This window comes from Vigna unguiculata, chromosome 6 (assembly GCF_037176805.1).
Source record: "Vigna unguiculata cultivar grain cowpea cultivar isolate G323 ecotype 2 chromosome 6, ASM3717680v1, whole genome shotgun sequence".
Taxonomy (NCBI): Eukaryota; Viridiplantae; Streptophyta; class Magnoliopsida; order Fabales; family Fabaceae; genus Vigna; species Vigna unguiculata.
This window is the reverse complement of record NC_140797.1, coordinates 41,666,629-41,685,504: the sequence shown is the minus strand read 5'-3', so window position 1 is coordinate 41,685,504 and position 18,876 is coordinate 41,666,629. Positions and strand designations below refer to the sequence as shown.

Sequence of the window (18,876 nt, the reverse complement as noted above, 5' to 3'; positions counted from 1 at the left end):
GGTGGGGCATGAGAAATTCAGAAGAAGCGAGTCTGTCTATTTAGAACACCTCTCCGCAGTGTTGGCTCCGTTCCCGGCGTCTCAAGTTAGCCATCTACGGTGCGTCCATTGTCAACGCACAGTAAGCCTTTTTTTTTTCCTTATTAGGATTATGTTAATCAAATTATCGTTTATTACAATTCAAACTTTTAATGCATTTTCTGTATGTTGTTCTTTGCTTTGTATTGTATTGTATGTATTCCCTGTCATGTGACTTCAATGAGAATAAACTTCATACCGTTATCCTGTGTTCTGTACTCAATTATGTAGTCCCCAAACCACACCTTTATTGGATTTGTGTTCGTTATGTTGCTAATCTGTATTTTATGTCTTGGGTAATTCGTTTCTTCTAGTCTATGTTCTGCATTCTAGCTGTTTGATGATGTTCCTTACACTTAACAGGTTAATTGTTTAATACTAACAAAAATGAAACATAAAATCAAACACATCTTTTAAAAAAAGGGTTATGTTCCTAAACTTGAAACAATGTTCTACTGTATGAGAGGGTTATAGTTCTATTTCTTTCGGGTTCTTGTTTGACCCCCTACAAGTTCTGTTGCCGGATTTTTCCAAATTTCCTGTATTAACGCAATGCTTGTTTGGTATTTATATATGTATGGAAATTTCAGATTCTATGCTGGGCATATCTTTGGAGGATCTGTGTTTTTGGTGAGATTAATTTTGTAGTGATTAGCCTTGTCAAGCTGTGTAGAGAATGCCTCTTCAACTTTTTGAGGGCAGTGATTCCGAAAATGATGACATTTCAAAAATCAATATCGACGAGGGGTATGCTCGTAAATTTGAGCACAACAAGAAGCGGGAGGACCTCCAGCGGTTTGAGGAATTAAAAAAGAAGGGTGTTATTGATTCACCTTCATCCTCCCATTCTGGAGGTGAGGAGGACTCCGAGTCTGAGCCATTAGATGATGATGATGACGAAGAGAAACTTCGTAATTCTACAAAGTTTGACAAGGAGCTCTTTGGTGCCTTAATTAGGGTGAAGAAACAAGATCCTATTCTTAAGCAAAAGGATGTTGAGCTTTTTGATACGGATGATAGCAGAGATGATGAAAGTAACGAGGAGGGGAATCTTAAATCAAAAGACCAAAGGGTTGAAAAGCCAATGTATTTGAAGGATGTGATGGCAAAGCATTTGATTGAGGAGGGGGCAGATTTTGGCCATGAAGAGGAAATAGATGAAAGGGTAAAGCAAAAGGCTAAGAAGGTAATGCCTTCCAAAGATGAGCATTTTGTTAATAAAGATGGGAAGAAAACTTATGGTGATGAGCAGGAGGAATTGAAAAGGGCTTTTCTGAGAGCTGTAGAAAAGGAGGGTTTGGAGGATGGTGAAGAAGAGTTTTTCACTGTAAAGGGGAAAGAGGGCGAAGAGGATAAAGTAGATAGTGATCACAAAGAGCTTGAGGAGAAGCTGGATGAATATTTTGGTGGAGATGTAGAATCAAATGAAGAATCCAAGTTTCTGAGAAGCTTTTTCATGAACAAAATGTGGGTTGACAAGAGTGGGAAGGATCTGGATGTTGGAGTGGACACAGATCTTTCTGAGGATGACATAGATCTCGAAAGAATGGAAGAATATGAATATAGGTATCAGGAAAATCCAGGAGATAGGGTGTTGGGTCATGCTCGGAAAGTGGAGGGATCAGTGAGGAAGAAGACAAATACAAGGAAAGAGCAGAGAAAGAGCAAGGAGGAGAGAATGGCTATAGCACAAAAGGAGAGGGAGGAGGAGTTGAAGCATTTAAAGAATTTGAAGAAGCAGGAGATACAGGAGAAGGTTAAAAAGATAATGGAGACTGCAGGGATTAATGATGATGATCTAATCCCATTGTCTATGGCAGAAATTGAAGAGGAATTTAACCCGGAGGAGTATGATAGAATGATGAAGAAGGCATTTGATGATAAATATTACAATGCAGAGGATGCTGACCCGGACTTTTGTAGTGACAACGATGACATTGAGAAGCCGGATTTTGAAAAGGAGGATGAATTGCTTGGGCTTCCTAAAGGCTGGGATGCAAGTGGATCTAATGGTGGGTTTTTAGCTGCAAGGGAAAAAGTGTTGAAAGAAAAGATTGAGAATACTAGTGATGATGATCTCCCAGAAGGAGGAGATGAAGAAGGAGATGAGGAAGAAGAGAAGATTCCCGAGGAAGGTAGTCGGAAGAGGAAGCGCAAAACAGCACTTTTGGAGAAAGCAAGACAGGCAATGATGGATGAGTACTATAAATTAGATTATGAGGACACAATAGGGGACCTGAAGACAAGATTCAAGTATGCGAAAACAAAACCAAATAGATTTGGCATGAGTGCCTCAGAGATACTACTGATGGATGACAAGGAATTGGGTCAATATGTTTCCTTGAAAAAGCTTGCTCCCTACCGCGATGAAGAATGGAAACTAAGCAAACAAAAAAGATACGCGCTGAAGATGAGGGCTAAGGAGCTTCTACGTGCAAGTTTGGATAAGAAGAAAAGGAAGAAGTCAAAGGTTGATTCTGGCAAGAAAACTTCGTCAAAAAGTGTCGTGGAGGAAGAAAAAGCAAGCCCTGGAGAATCAAGTGTTAATACGGATAATTTGTCAAGGAAAGCCAAGAGAAGGCGGCAAGGGGCTAATTTGAAGTTATCACAGTTGAGGCTTAAGGCTTATGGTAAAATCCCCTCAAAATCCAAGCATGGAGGAAAGCACTAAAAGTTATCAATAATTTTTGCAGGTAATGATTTGTCAAGCACTAGAATTCAATGGTTTAGTGAAACATTTCCTTTCTGTTTAACAAGAAATTTTATTTAAAAGTAGTTTGATTAATTATATTCAGTCACAATTGAAGTTAAATGGTATCGAGTTTATTTATTTTATTCTTGAAAAAGATTTGTCCCTCCTTCCACAACCTCGTCCGTTAGTAACTTTTGGGTGTTTTGCAGAAGGAACCAACTAACCGAGGAATTTATGATTTAGAAGAGAATTGGAGCTTAAGTTACAAAATACTGTGTGGTGGATGTGTTGGCCAAAGTGTTTATGGAGAGAAGTTTTGTCTGTCGTTATATTTTTTCCGAATGATTAGAGTAAATGGAATTTGTCAGTAAACTGTCAATTGGACCAGCAATTCGTTTTGACCAAACGATGGTGCTCGTTTCTGTATTTTTTAACATAGCATTTGGAATTAATATATGTTTTTTTCTCGTGGATTCATAAGTTCTTTCTGATTTAAGTGAAGTTGCAACTGATTCTACAACTTAAGTGAACCCAAATTTTACCACAACTACAGTTTTATGTAATACAAGTACACAACCAACGAATTAATTTACTGATCGCGGGGCTCATCCAGGCCAGAGTAGTAATGACGAAAAGCACACGAAAAGTCTTTGGCTTCATGGCCATTGCTGCAGAGCTCAGTATATCTGCACAAAACAAAGTTCATTAGTAAATAAACTGCTTCATATTATAATTTGCACTAAAGTAAGATGCCAAAGAAAACCTGTTCCCATTGCTCTTTAAAGAAGTTAAAGCTATATTGTTCAAACAGGAAATTATATATTTTGGTTCTACTAAAAATCCAAATTATATTATGCTTTGACACCAGTAAAACGTGTGATTTTTTTGCAGTGGAAATGCGTTTATACGAAATTAATGAATTGAAATTTTTGGATATTAATTTGATAGTAAAATAGTAATTGGTATTGCAGTGATAATGGCATGTCATTGCATAACTCGAAAGTGTTAGTTCAAGCTCAACTAGTATACAAGGTATATAAAGCACATCTGATAAATTTTCCCATTCATTCCTGATAAACTATTGACATATGAGGACCAAACATTCATGAATTTGGGAAATTCATCCAACATTTTCGTGTCTAATTATTTACCAAAATAATTAGTTAAAAAATGTACACTGATAGAGCTGTGTCCGTATATGGCCCTCATATTCAACATAAATTGATTTATCTATGTAAACAAAACATAAGTTGATTTATCCAGTTGGTAGTTTGCATAATTTGTTTTGCTTTAATAAAAACACTGTTTGCACCTTAATGCACATTCATATTATGTTTTAAGGTACAAAAAACATAAAATGCAAAGAGTTGTACATGAAATGCAAACTCTGTGCATGCAAAAGAGGGACTTACATCTTTTGAGCTTGTGATGTTAGTGGGAACTTGCATCCAGCCAGTTTTGCTGATTCTACTGCTAGGTTCAAGTCTTTTGCCTGGAACACACACAATTAATTTGGCTAACTTTTAAGAACCTAAAATTCAAACTTCAGCAAACACTTACAAACTTGTTTATAGAACTTCAAATTAAATAAATAATAAAATTGATCACAGAAAGAAAAAGAAAAGAAACCACAATAGACTTCGCATTCAGTCTAGAAACAATTTTTTTGTTATAAAAATCTATACTAGCAAGTTCTACATATTTTTGAATATGGAATCCAACATGAGGTTTCACAAAACAAAAAAGGAAGAAAGGATCCCGAAAAAGGTATAATAGATCGCCAGGAGCGAAGTGAAAATAGTAAAGGAAAAGAGAAGCAGCATAATTCAAACATCATTCATACAAGACATGCAAAAGCTCTAAAAAATAAATTTTTGCAATGAAAAAAAAAAAATAGCTGGTAGTTCCTAGGAAGTAGCCTAATAAAACAGAGTAGAACAGAGATTTGTCACAAACCAAGTTTACAGAGTAGAACATTGAGTTTTGTCATAAACCAAGTTTTCAAAATGGCATTTGATTAAGGTAATTTTATTAGTTTCACTTGGAGCTGTTCTAGGTCTACAACTAAAGGCATCTACTAAGTTCATTTTTTTTTCTGTTTTTCTGGACAAAAATCGCAAATTCTTACTTACTAATTAATAATTTAACATGTATTGTGTTGCTAAAGGGAGCATGTAAATTTCAGAAAGAACATGACCCAAGGTAGGGAGGGGTTTTTCAGAGAGAAAATAAAAGATTGGTTACTTATGCCAATGAGTGGCTATTCACTAACCACTCATCCTTTGAATATGACCAACTAATTGAGTACTTGATCATTCTGAATTGAAAACGATTTCAACAAGAATAATTTGTAATTCTCCCAAATAAATTTCAGAATAAATAAAAAATTGATCATTATTATTCTTGTAATTATGTGTCCTTGCTCTGGGTTGAGCTTATCCCTCCTAGCAATACATTTTGCGAGTTTGTACTGTCGGAATATATTAGTAGGTCTAAATGACCGCTCTGTCATACTAAAGATTTCCAAATGGTACAATTAGCCTAATTAAACATGTGCAGGTAGAGTTAAAGGTTAGTTACTTACCATAAGCTTGGAAGCAAATCCTCCTATATAATCCCTTGACGAAGGCACCCCTTCCATCAACCCAGGAACTGGGTTGTAAGCATCACTGTAATTCATGCAACTAAAACCTATTAATTTGATACTATAAAAACCAAAACATTAACTTCTAAGAAATTCCTTAAAGGTTGTGAACTAATCTATATATGAAAAATTTATTGCTGAAAAAGGAAGCATAATTTTGTTTTCGGGAGAAAACTACAAGCAAAGGGTCTCAACGAATATAACAAGACAACAGATACGAGGACAGTCTTTTATAGGAAAAAAATACCAAGAACGAGTTTGGAATGTGTCCTTTGCAGTGAAGCTGAGTAAAGACAACTAGTTATGTGTCTCTCAGATGATGTACTTCAACATTACAGCCTTTTGAATTTCATGTTACTTTCATTTGTATTAGGGGAACAATACTCCTTACCGATTAATTTATATTTACAGTATGACAGTTACTAACTCTAAGGCCTTCAAGAGTCTTTGCTACCACATTTTGTCAATGATGGTGGTGATTATAGTTCCGTAGACAATTGACTCTTTGAGTAGAGAGAGAAAAGAACCACATACCTACTCCAACATCGAGCACTGGAGCAGTTAAATATATTTGTCAACGTGCTAGCAGAAACACCTAGAGATTGGCCTAGAGCAAGAGCTTCTGATATTCCAAGCATGCTCACAGCCAAAGCCAAATTATTGCAGATTTTTGCTGCCTAATAACAAAACCCAAGACTAATACGTGACTTACAGTTAAACAGGCATTTGGGAGTACCAATAAGTAATGTGTAACTTACGGAACCACTTCCTGCTCCACCACAATATATTGCACTTTTACCCATTGGAAAGAGTATGGGTTTTGCAGCAAGAAATGCTTCCTCAGAACCACCAACCTGGGGAAGGTCCATTACATGTTCATTACTCAATTTTTTCCAAAACCTTACAACTTTTTTCTATGACTGTTTTAGCAGTGTTACCTCATTCCCAGGGGCAATTCATAACATTACAACCTTTTTCAATTAGCCAATAGTACTTTTGATGCATTATATATAATATTGCGGCAGGATTATGATCAAAATTTAACATCAAATTTTGAACGAACACACTAAACTTCAGTGAACTCCTAGTTTGGTCACCTGAGCAACAAGTTGGTACTTGAATGATACTCTTTTGACACCAGAATAGTCCAACAGTTATTGCAAACTTAGAACAGATTGAGACTACAATTAATGACCCTACTTTTTCAAACACCAAATTGGGAGTATACTCTAAAAATTAACATCTTCAATGGGAATTGGAAAAGTTAGTGATACAATGTTCGTTTGGTTTCTGGCATCAAACAATTAAGCCACAATTATATTGTAGTTTTATGTAGATTCTCAGCATGTTAGAATAAAACATAACAATACCATAAAAGTAAGCGTCCCAGCTTCAGCTGCAGTTACACTTCCGGAAACCGGAGCATCTAACTTGAAAGGTCTTTCCCAATCACCTGCACAATATATAATCATTGAGTACCACAACACTAAAGGAGTAAATTGTTCAACAACCTAGTGATTGATTGAAACGCTAGAAGAGGAGGATGTTAGGACAGCCCCTCTGTACATTAATAAAGAATAATATAACAAGACAACTTATACTCTAGAAGACTCTGTCTAACACCTACACATTTATATTTTCAAAATGAATACAGATTTCATTCTATTTGCGAGGCAACAACTGGTGATAAAATGTGAAAATCTACTCATGCTAAAAGCTAGACAACTGAACACAACAGAAAGTGGTAGGCAATTTTCAGTTTGGGATCAGTTAGGTTATCGTAGTTCTATGCTTATTTTACACATTCCTTAACTGCAGATCTGTTAATAACTTCAAAATCAATTAAAAAGTTGAAGGAACATGATGCAACATAATGGCTGAAATTAGATTCATCCTTATGAGAAAGACAGTTGAGACTGATTGGAATAACGTTAGAAACATTTGCCACGTGTGATTGATCAAAGAAACAAACTCTGAGGTGACAACTGTTAAGAGCTTCAGAAAATAAATTACAGAATCTTTATTAAATATCTGAATGGTAATATGACAATCGAAAGATTTGCCACATATGATTTACAAAGAAAATAAACTCAAAGGTAGAAAGTGTTAAGAGCTTCATAAAATAAATCAAAGGATCTTTATAAAATATTTGAATGGCAAGATATATATAATGCAGAACCCCAGCTTTGTGATTTTAACAATAGACATGATACTCTGGGTTTCTGTGTAGACCAAAATGAACAAACACAATGAGATAAGTGTTCAACACATTCCATGAGGAGGATAAAAGTTCCACTCAAGTTTTAGACAAATACCAGAATTTTTGTGAATTGGATACCATAGCCATATACACAAGTGAAAGACATTTTCATAAAATGGTCAAGGATTTTCCATTAGCAACAAATTATCATGAATTAGTATGATAAAAATAACTCTATGGTGCTAAAAGGAGTAAGAAATTCATACATTCGAAATTTAAGTTACAACAATTTACTTGGTTAACATTTCACTTCATGTTACCTTTCTTTTCTTTTAGAATATAATTAGAAACTGTGGCAGAAAGATTTCTTGATGTTTCTGGATCAATAGTGGATGAATCTAACAACAACCATGGCCTTAGGAGTTTTCCACCATGAAGCAAACCATTTGTTCCAGTGTAAACATCAATCACCTACTTAAATTAAATATGGATGTTATTTTGGTATCAGAACAAAGTCATATAATAATATTGGGAGCATTAAGACAATTCATTGAAACCTGAAATATGCTAAATGAGATATTCAAGTGCACACCTTAGAAAACTGTTCAGCTAAATAACAGTTTACAATTCAAGGAAGTCTGCTTTAAATATTGATGCCACCATTTATGTAAAGCTAAAGCTAAATGGCAGAAAGGATACAATCAGACTATACAATAATTTGACACAAGAATTGACTATTAAATAAGTTCATTTATATGCCTCCAAATATACATTACAAATGCAATGTTATTTCAGTTAATGTGCTACACTAGGTTAAATAGCAAGGAATTGATGACAAAAATGAGAAAATATTAGGTTTCATCATGTTACAGAATCAAAAGCCACTTTTTCTGTATATATGACAGCATTATAGGTTACATCAAACATTTTTTAAATTCTTTTTACCAAAGAAACTATATGGAGAAGTTGACAATCTTATAATCTGAGCCAGTTTACAAAATATTTGAAATCATAATTCAAATAATAAGTGGTTGAAGAACGATCCAAGAACATGAAGCCATGAAAGATGTAATGCATTTACATGTAAAGGAATGCCTTTTGAAACTAATGACCGTACTCACGTGGGCAGAAGTAGGTAACATTGTGATTACAACATCACTTGCTTCTGAAACTTCATAAGGTGTTTTCTTTGTGGGGATTCCCATCTGAGAGAACATGTCGAGAACATCAGAGTTTCTGCCAATTTTTAACAAATTCAATTAACAACACTACAAGCATTCTGTCAAAATAAGTAAAATTTGAAACAACTGAAAGGCTGAGATGGAGGCCCAAATAGAAAATGAGTAAGCAGTTTAAGGATTTACAGGATGATCTTAGAATATTAGAATGTATTATAAGTTTATATTTTAATTTCCCTACATATAGTGACACTTGTGGGTCATTTTTCAGTTATTGACATCTTTCAGGTGATATAAGTGTATTCTTCGTATACCAACAATAAAAAATATTAATCTTTAACTATTATCTTCTCAATAGTTCTTTAATGGATGATAATTAGTTTTACAGTAGTGTAACTCTCAGCTTTCTAACAAAAACCCAATTATATTAGCAGTGCCATTAACTCAGACTCCCTATGAATCATACTCTCAAATCCATGTCCCAAATATCTATATTTTATAAATTGCCTCTACAAATGAAATGAAAAAAAACATAGTACTCTCCGAGGACAAATTTAAGAACAAGGGCATGATAAGATCAGGAAATTGGAAATGCTTAAAAGATTACAGGTCATGAACTGTAAGACTGAATCCAGCTTTGATCAGATTATTTGCCATTCGGGACCCCATATTTCCAAGCCCAATGAATCCAATATTCTGCAGTGCATCAGCGAAGAGAAAAGGTGAAAATTTAGAAACCAAGCATCAACTTAGCAAGTAACAAGTCAAACAAAAGGGTACATACTCATGCCCACATTCAGTGTTTTTGCATACTCAATTTCAGCTTAGAAAGGCAAAAATTAATGATAAAATTAGAGAAAAACCTGCAAGTGAGGAGGGGGACCCTGTGCTGAAGAGAAAGTGCGTAATGAAAAACATTTCGAAAGAGAAAGCAAAGATTTCACCCTGCAAATCGCCATAGATACCCTTTCTATCCGTGTTCTTTTAGTTCAATTTCCTATAATGACACTTTTTTTCTTCGCAAAATCAAATGAGACACTCACAGTGGAACGAAGGAACCACATGCTTTAATATAAGATCAATTTAAGTACGAAACAAACTTCAGTGTCAGCATGGATTCGTTGAGATTGACATCTGAATTTTGTGTCAATTTCTACGTTAAAGTTTAAATCCATTACTAATTAATAAAGGCAAGTGCGACAAATACACTTTTTTTTTTATTAAATTGAGGATATGATGTATTCGAAGCATAGTATTTATTTATTTTTATTCGACATTCTATGCTATGATTTATCATTATTAATAATATCCTTCCATTTACAATCACATTTTCTTAGTGTTGAAGACAAGGTTTTAACGAATTAAAAATTTATAATATTTGTACAGATTATCCAATTTGATATTAATAATAAGATTAAGTATATGTTTCTATACACTATTCTTCTAATCCCCTTTACAAAAGACAAATGATCATTTAACACGATTTTTATTTAATTTTTTGTAAAAAAGATATGGGATAGTATTTTAAATATACTCTTTATACAATTTACGAATTTTTATCCTTATTTAATTATTTATTTTAATTTATAAATTTTAATCTGAAAAAAAAGATAAAACAAAACTTATGGATAAGTATGAATCATTCACGCCGCATGACGATAATCTCGTCCACCTTTCAGACCATCATATTATAATCTTGTTTGCATATTTCTTTAATATTCAATTCTTTTATTTATTCCTTCCAAAAAAAAATATTTTATTTATAAATTGCGTTGGGACAAAGAAAAGCGAGACCAGAAAAATGAATCACATCAAATAACTTAAATATTAATGCCTAAAAATGAAGCATTGAAAATAAATTATAAGAAAAAGTTAAAACAATTACCTAAGTATGGAAAACGTTAATAAACTTGCTAATTTTTTATAGTTATATGCTTAAGATCTCTAACTATGTTAATTATTATTTTTATGATGAATAATGTGTAGTGTAATGATTAAGACAAACTTGTTATGAATTAATGGTCGTCTATTGATTTATACAATTACTCATATGATTGATAATCATATTATTCATTACTCTTTATGATGTAATATTTTGTATTTACTATTTGATTTTATATCCTTTCTGGGTTACCATATTGTACCTATAAATAGGACTCGTCCTATCAGTAATAAGACACACATACAAACAGAAGTTGCTCCCTACTCTCTCATTCTCTATTCTTCCTCTCCTTTGTCTCTCTTATTACCTTTATTTTATAACACGTTATCAGCACGAGGGTTATCCAACTGAGCGTGAAGGCATATTTTTTTTTTCTCCCCAAGAACAACGCTCTATATTCCTTAACCGAGGTTCTTTCTAATCTTTTTCTCATTCACAAACTTTATCTCATTTTTTTTTTTTTTTTGTGTAATGATAATTGTTTGATTTATTTTTCTCTGTCATATTATTATTATTATTATTATTTGATTTTAATAATTTCATACATGAAATTTGATTATATTAATATTTTATGTGCTAGTTTTAAACACGCGAAACGTTGCAAAATTCTCTGTCATAATATTTTTATTATGACGATGATTATTATTAATATTATTATTTTGATGATGATGATTATTATTAATATTATTATTTTATGTGTTAGTTTTAAACACGCGAAACGTTGCAAAATTTGGATTTGTGACCCTTGATATTGTAAGGAAGAATTCCTTATATTGGATTTTAAATGTTGAAATATATTTAGATGCAATGGATATTGGGATACCATTAAATAAAGAAATAAAGCAACTAATTTGCTCATAACAAAAATATTGTGAAAAGAGACTTCACAAATATTGTGAATTTATTTCATGCCTATGCATGGCTGGCTGGACAAAGCAATAAAGCTTTTGATGAAAAATCATGAGATCCGCCTAATCTGCTCCATTCCCAGAAGTGAATGGAGCAATCAATATTATGAATTGATTTCATGCCTTCTTGTGGCTGAACAAAATAATGAGCTCTTGATGAAAAATCATGAGGCCCAACCAACTGGTTCTGCTCCATTCCCAGAAGTGAATGCAGCAACATCTGATCCATATAATCATGGACGAGGTCAAGACCATAATAATAATCGTGGTCGTAATTTTGGCCGTGGTCGTAGCCATGGTCGTGGTCGTGGTCGTGCTATTAATCATGGTCGTGGACATGGTTATAAAGGAAATTTCAAAGAGAAACTTCATCAACAGAAGTGGAACAAGAATGCGAAAAAGGAAAAAGAAAGGGGTGAAAATAATGGCAAAAAGGCTGAAAATATATGTTACCGTTGTGGTAGTAAAGGTCATTGGACCCGTGCCTGTTATACACCAAAGCATCTTGTTGAACTCTACCAAGAATCACTTAAAAAGAAGAATGTAGAAACACACTTTGCTTATGAAGATGGTGATTCTGATTATGGTCATATGGATACTACTCATCTTGATATTGATGATTTCTTTTCTAAACCCGATGGAAGCATTGATCACCTTATTGGTGATGGGAGTGTTAGAAAATAGTTTTATTTTATGATTAATTTTTAAGACAATGTTTTATATTTAATTCATGTTGCTTTTATATGTACAAGTTTTTATGTTTTTATGAATAAAATCCTCTATTTTATTTTATTTTATTTATTTTTTTTTTCTTTCTCTCCTCTTACAAAGTAATCTCTAATATTGATATTTATGTTTATATGAAGAATGAATATTGGCATTAACACCAATGATGAAGATCTGTGCCTTGCTGATAGTGCAACAACTCATACAATTCTCAAGAGTAATAAATTTTTCTCTACTTTGGTAATGCGAGAAGTCAATGTTAGTACTATTTCTGGTACTACAAATATAATTGAAGGCTCTGGAAGAGCTACAGTACTTCTGCCAAGAGGTACAAGATTGCATATTAAAAATGCATTTTATTCTCCTAAGTCCAATAGAAACTTATTAAGTTTCAAGGATATTCGTCTAAATGGATATCATATTGAGACAAATAATGAAGGAGATGTTGAATATCTTTATATCACTCAAATTGAGTCAAATAAAAAATGTGTATTGGAGAAATTATCAGCCTTCTCTTATGGCTTGTACTACACATATATTAATGCGATTGAGACGCATGTTATTGTAAGCCAGAAGCTTACAAATAAGAATGAATTTCTTGTTTGGCATGATCGGTTGGGTCATCCTGGATATATCATGATGCGAAAAATAGCTGAAAACTCATGTGGACATCCACTTAAAAGTCAAAAGCTTCTTCAGTCCAATGATTTCTCATGTACTGCATGTTCGCAGGGAAAATTGATAATAAGACCATCACCAGAAAAAATTAGAAATGAGTCAATCTCATTTTTAGAACGAATACAAGGTGATATTTGTGGTCCAATACACCCACCATGTGGATCATTTAGATATTTCATGGTATTAATTGATGCGTCCACTAGATGGTCACATATTTGTTTACTATCAACTCGAAATCAAGCATTTGCTAAGTTATTAGCACAATTGATCAAGTTAAGAGCCCACTTCCCAGATTATCCAATTAAGAAAATTCGTCTTGATAATGCTGGTGAATTTACATCTCATGCTTTTAATGAGTATTGTATGTCAATTGGAATTGAAGTTGAACATCCAGTAGCACATGTTCATACTCAAAATGGACTTGCAGAATCATTGATAAAACGTCTAAAATTGATTGCACGACCTTTACTTATGAAAGCTAATCTTCCAATGACTACTTGGGGATATGCAATTCTGCATGCTGCAGTATTGATTCGCATCAGACCAACAAGTTATCACAAATACTCTCCTTTACAGTTGGTTTTTGGTCAACAACCAAATATTTCTCATTTAAGAATTTTTGGGTGTGCTGTATATGTCCCAATTTCCCCACCAAAAAGGACTATGATGGGTCCTCAAAGACGTTTGGGAATATATGTTGGATATGATTCTCCATCGATAATAAAATATCTTGAACCATCAACAGGTGACTTATTTACAGCTCGATTTGCTGATAGTCATTTTGATGAATCAATTTTTCCAACATTAGGGGGAGAAAGAAAGAAACTGGAAAAAGATATTGGTTGGAATGAATTATCATTATCTCATCTTGATCCTCGTACAAAAGAGTGTGAACTAGAAGTTCAACGGATAATTCATTTACAAAAATTGGCCAACCAATTACCAGATGCTTTTACTGACACAAAAAGGGTAACTAAGTCGCATATACCCGCTGCTAATACTCCAATCAGAATTGATATTCCTGTTGGACAATCTAATATAGCAAATGAATCTCAAACACGCCTAAAGCGTGGTAGGCCTTTGGGTTCCAAAGATAAAAATCCTCGTGTGAGAAAAAGGGAAAAAAGGCAAGATGGCCTAATCGAGGGGGTAAAAGTCCCAAAAGATTCTTTTGACATAATCAATGATTCGGTTCCAGAAGAACCTCAGGTACCTGAAATTGTTGAAAATGATGAGATCTCAATAAATTATGTCATGAATCATAAAATATGGAATCGAAATAAAGTCAATATTGACGAGGTTTTTGCATATAATGTAGCAAAGGATGTCATAAGTGACAATGATGATCAAGAACCAATGACAATTGAAGATTGTCGGCAAAGAAATGATTGGCCAAAATGGAAAGATGCAATCCAAGCAGAATTAGATTCGCTTGCTAAACGAAAGGTTTTTGGACCTGTAGTTCGCACACCTGAGGGTGTAAAACCTATTGGGTACAGATGGGTTTTTGTACAAAAACGAAATGAGAATGGTGAAATTGTTAGATACAAAGCACGGTTAGTTGCTCAAGGTTTTTCACAAAGACCTGGTATTGATTTTGAGGAGACATATTCTCCAGTATTGGATGCAACAACATTTAGATATTTAATTAGCCTTGTTGCACAAGAAGGTTTGAATTTGCACCTCATGGATGTTGTTACAGCCTATTTGTATGGCTCTTTGGAAAATGATATTTATATGAAACTCCCTGAAGGATTTAATGTGCCCAACAAAGCAAATTCTAAAAAGGATTATTCAATAAAATTGAATAAGTCCCTTTATGGATTGAAACAATCAGGACGTATGTGGTATAACCGTCTAAGTGAGTACTTATTAAAGGAAGGGTATAAAAATGACCCTATTTGTCCTTGTATTTATATGAAAAGATCCGAGAATGAATTTGCCATAATTGCTGTTTATGTAGATGACATAAACATAGTTGGAACTCCTAATGAGCTCACAAAGGCAATTGATTGTTTAAAGAAAGAATTTGAGATGAAGGATCTTGGAAGGACAAAGTTTTGTTTGGGATTACAAATTGAGTATTTAAACAAAGGTGTTCTTGTACATCAAGAAGCTTATATAACGAAAGTGCTTAAAAAGTTCTATATGGACAAATCACATTCACTATGCACTCCAATGGTGGTGAGGTCATTAGATGTTGATAAAGACCCTTTTAGACCTCAAGAAAAAGATGAAGAACTACTTGGTCCTGAAGTACCATATCTTAGTGCTATAGGAGCACTAATGTATCTTGCTAATTATACTCGACCCGATATAGCATTTGCTGTAAATTTGTTAGCAAGATATAGTTCTTCACCTACAAGAAGACATTGGAATGGAGTAAAACAAATACTCCGTTACCTTAAAGGCACTATGAATATGGGCTTGTTTTACCCAAATGATTCAAAATTAGATCTAATGGGTTATGCAGATGCAGGTTATTTATCAGATCCTCATAATGGTCGATCACAAACAGGATATTTGTTCACATGTGGTGGCACAGCGATTTCATGGCGATCTGTGAAACAAACAATAACAGCAACATCGTCAAATCATGCAGAAATTTTAGCATTACATGAGGCAAGTCGTGAATGCGTTTGGTTAAGGTCTATAATTCAACATGTGCGACAAACTTGTGGTTTATCCTTGGGAAAAATGAAACCAACAACGATATATGAAGACAATAGTGCATGCATTGCTCAATTGAAAGAAGGATATATTAAAGGAGACAGAACAAAACATATTCTTCCAAAATTCTTTTTCACTCATGATCTTCAAAGAAATGGTGATGTAGAGATCCAAAAGATTCGCTCATGTGAAAATCTAGCAGATTTATTTACAAAATCTTTACCAAGGAGAACTTTTGAGCAATTGGTTCATAGGATTGGACTCCGCCATCTTAATGATGTAAGTTTACATGAGGGGGAGAAATAGAAGATGCAAAGAACAATATTATATAGAATGATGTACTCTTTTTCCTTCACTAGATTTTTATCCCAAAGGGTTTTTCCTAGTAAGGTTTTAACGAGGCACATTCTTTTATCAATGGACACCCAAGGGGGAGTGTTATGAATTAATGGTCGTCCATTGATTTATACAATTACTCATATGATTGATAATCATATTATTCATTACTCTTTATGATGTAATATTTTGTATTTACTATTTGATTTTATATCCTTTCTGGGTTACCATATTGTACCTATAAATAGGACTCGTCCTATCAGTAATAAGACACACATACAAACAGAAGTTGCTCCCTACTCTCTCATTCTCTATTCTTCCTCTCCTTTGTCTCTCTTATTACCTTTATTTTATAACAAAACTTACCTCTCTATTCTTCTTTATACTTCATTTTTTTTACAAAATACGAGGTTTTGGCTCGTAATTAATTGTAGTAATTTAGTATCAATTTAATCTGAAGATGTACTTGTTATCAATTTAGGTTTGTAAACTTTATCGATAAAAGCAAACCAGTTCTCAGTATGTACAAGTTCGTTGATTATATTTGCATGGGTTTTAAGTAAAATAAAATAGAAAAAGACTACGTGAATAAAATAAATCAAGATCGTAAAATGAATATATCTAATAATTTATTTAACAAAAGAATGTGAAAGAACAAACATTTACGTAATTCCTAGTTTTAGTAATGTAATTAAATTTAAGGGTTAAATATGTTTTTAGTCCTTTAATTTTTAATGAATTTTGTAATTAGTTCATTTTAAAATTTTGGACTAATAATTTATTTAACAAAAGAATGTGAAAGAACAAACATTTACGTAATTCCTAGTTTTAGTAATGTAATTAAATTTAAGGGTTAAATATGTTTTTAGTCCTTTAATTTGTAATGAATTTTGTAATTAGTTCATTTTAAAATTTTGGACTAATTTAGTTATCCATCTCTCAAAATACGTGAATTTAATTATTTTAATCAAATTTTGTTAAGTTTATTTGACATTTCAAGCGCGTTTCATACTAGTATTTAACTTAACATTAAAGCAAAAATATGTCAAACAATATAAACAACTCAAATATAATCCTAAAATACGTACGAAACATCAAATAAACCTAATATAATCTGATTAAAAAAACTAAATCTATGTATTTCAAAGAATGAAAGAATAAACTGGTCCAAAATTTTGAAATAGACTAATTCTAAAATTCATTGAAAATTAAGAGAGAAAAAACATATTTAACCCCAATTTTAATAATGTGTATATGGAGTGGTAGATTTTAATAGAGTAGATTACTCGTTGTTGATCTTCTATTCTATTGTTTAATCTAGTGTTTTTATTTTTTAATATTTATTTTTTCTGGGTAAGGAAAGTTTTATTGGTAATTAAAAATAATGCAGTTGTTCTGTATTATTTATCTATATAGCAGGAGGAAAATAAATTCATTCATAACCTCTTATTTTATAGGAAAAAAATATTTGAATAACTTTATATAATTAGAAGTACCTGGAGCCAATCTTATATATTCAATTTCAGTACTTGATCAAGATATTGAATTTCAGTACTTGATCAAGTTTTAAGGGGTTGTATCGAAACCACCACCAGAAGAATGTAAAGAAAGTGTTTGATAGGATATTTAAGTTGAAATTGAAGGTCGTGAAGTAAAGTGTTTTCTAGGTATCAAAGAATACGCTTTAATGTTGTCATCCAACTTGACTTCAGAGGTTCATTCATAAGTTGACATACAACTCTATTCTTGTGGAAGGCTTTCAAGAATCACATCTTTGTGTTCTTGAATTGACACCGGATCTCTGTTCTAAGTTGCCATGCCTATGATCGAGTTTGTTTGTGGAAGTATTCATGAATTTTGTTTCAAACTTCAAAATTAAGAAGTTACTCTATGATCAATGTTTTAAAATAGGTATAATTACTGATTTGATATTCCAATTTTTTGATAAAGTTTAATTTGGTATCCATACTTTTGGTTTGTTCAATTTAGTACTCAATTATCTAAAGAGATTCAATTTGGTCATTTATGTTGAGTTGGAATTAACACCATGTCCATATAGAACACGTGTCAAACCATGAAATTTTAAATTTTTTACTTTTTAAATTATTTTTTTAACTCCAATTAAAAATAATTTAACATAAGAGTTTCAATACAAACAAAAAATGCAAAAGGTTTCTCAATATTTTCTTGAGATGCAATTCAGTGTAAGGCAATATTTGACCAGAAGTTAATCCATGATAGCTAGATATAAGATATAAAATATAAGGTGATGCATGTGTTTTTCATAAAATATAGCAAATATATAAAAGATTGAATGAGTCTATAGTGAAGACCATTGCAATTTAATTAACAGAAAACATATCGATGAGGTGTTTGCTACAAATACAATATCTGTCGTTGAACAGTCAAAACAAAAAATTAAAGAAAGTGACGCAAAGGAAAACGGAGTAAAAATAAGAGAACAACATGACAAATATTTATCGATGTTCATTTATAATTAAGTTTTCTTTAGAGTATATTAATTGTGTATAAATTATAAAATAATAAGTATTTCATTGGATAACTCTCACAAATTGCTGAATCATACTGACTGAAACTTTGTATTTTGCATGCAAATATTACAAAGAGTTAAATATTTTCATAATTCCTAAATTGAAGGCAAAATTAAAATTTGTCTTTGTTTTAAAACTTTGATACATTTTTAATCTCAAATTTTAATTTTATGAATAATAAAAAAAATAAATTCAACAAGATTATGAAAAAAAAAAACTGAATTAGAACATAAAAATTGTGTATAATGCATCAACAACGTTGATGGTGGACT

At 32.5% G+C, this 18,876-nt stretch overlaps 2 protein-coding genes across 3 annotated transcripts; one reads left to right on the top strand and one right to left on the bottom strand.

The window, feature by feature from the left end:
- Positions 1–3,250, top strand: LOC114188960 (KRR1 family protein). Of its 2 annotated transcripts, none has more exons than XM_028077643.2 (3): positions 1–99; positions 669–2,771; positions 2,980–3,250. In XM_028077643.2, the coding sequence occupies exon 2, from the start codon at positions 755–757 to the stop codon at positions 2,747–2,749; it is 1,995 nt and encodes a 664-aa protein (XP_027933444.2). In that variant the 5' UTR covers positions 1–99; positions 669–754; the 3' UTR covers positions 2,750–2,771; positions 2,980–3,250. The 2 variants fall into 2 exon arrangements, with proteins under 2 accessions (XP_027933444.2, XP_027933443.2); XM_028077642.2 differs by having other exon boundaries at positions 1–121.
- LOC114188962 (6-phosphogluconate dehydrogenase family protein) lies at positions 3,212–9,935 on the bottom strand. Its single transcript, XM_028077645.2, has 10 exons — positions 9,656–9,935; positions 9,400–9,488; positions 8,736–8,850; positions 7,935–8,085; positions 6,785–6,867; positions 6,173–6,268; positions 5,949–6,091; positions 5,355–5,439; positions 4,183–4,262; positions 3,212–3,456 (listed from the first exon to the last, which is right to left on the bottom strand). The coding sequence occupies exons 1-10, from the start codon at positions 9,749–9,751 to the stop codon at positions 3,360–3,362; spliced, it is 1,035 nt and encodes a 344-aa protein (XP_027933446.2). The 5' UTR covers positions 9,752–9,935; the 3' UTR covers positions 3,212–3,359.
- Positions 9,936–18,876: the final 8,941 nt, after the last annotated feature.

What these genes read in the sequence shown, in the direction of transcription:
- LOC114188960 (XM_028077643.2), top strand. Translation starts at nt 755, where the DNA reads ATGCCTCTTCAACTTTTTGAGGGCAGTGATTCCGAAAATGATGACATT.
- LOC114188962 (XM_028077645.2), bottom strand. Translation starts at nt 9,751, where the DNA reads ATGGCGATTTGCAGGGTGAAATCTTTGCTTTCTCTTTCGAAATGTTTT. An exon ending in CTGGGACGCTTACTTTTATG is followed by an intron (nt 6,269 to 6,784) that starts GTATTGTTATGT and finishes GACCTTCCCCAG; the next exon opens with GTTGGTGGTTCTGAGGAAGC. An exon ending in ACATCACAAGCTCAAAAGAT is followed by an intron (nt 3,457 to 4,182) that starts GTAAGTCCCTCT and finishes TGTTTTGTGCAG; the next exon opens with ATATACTGAGCTCTGCAGCA.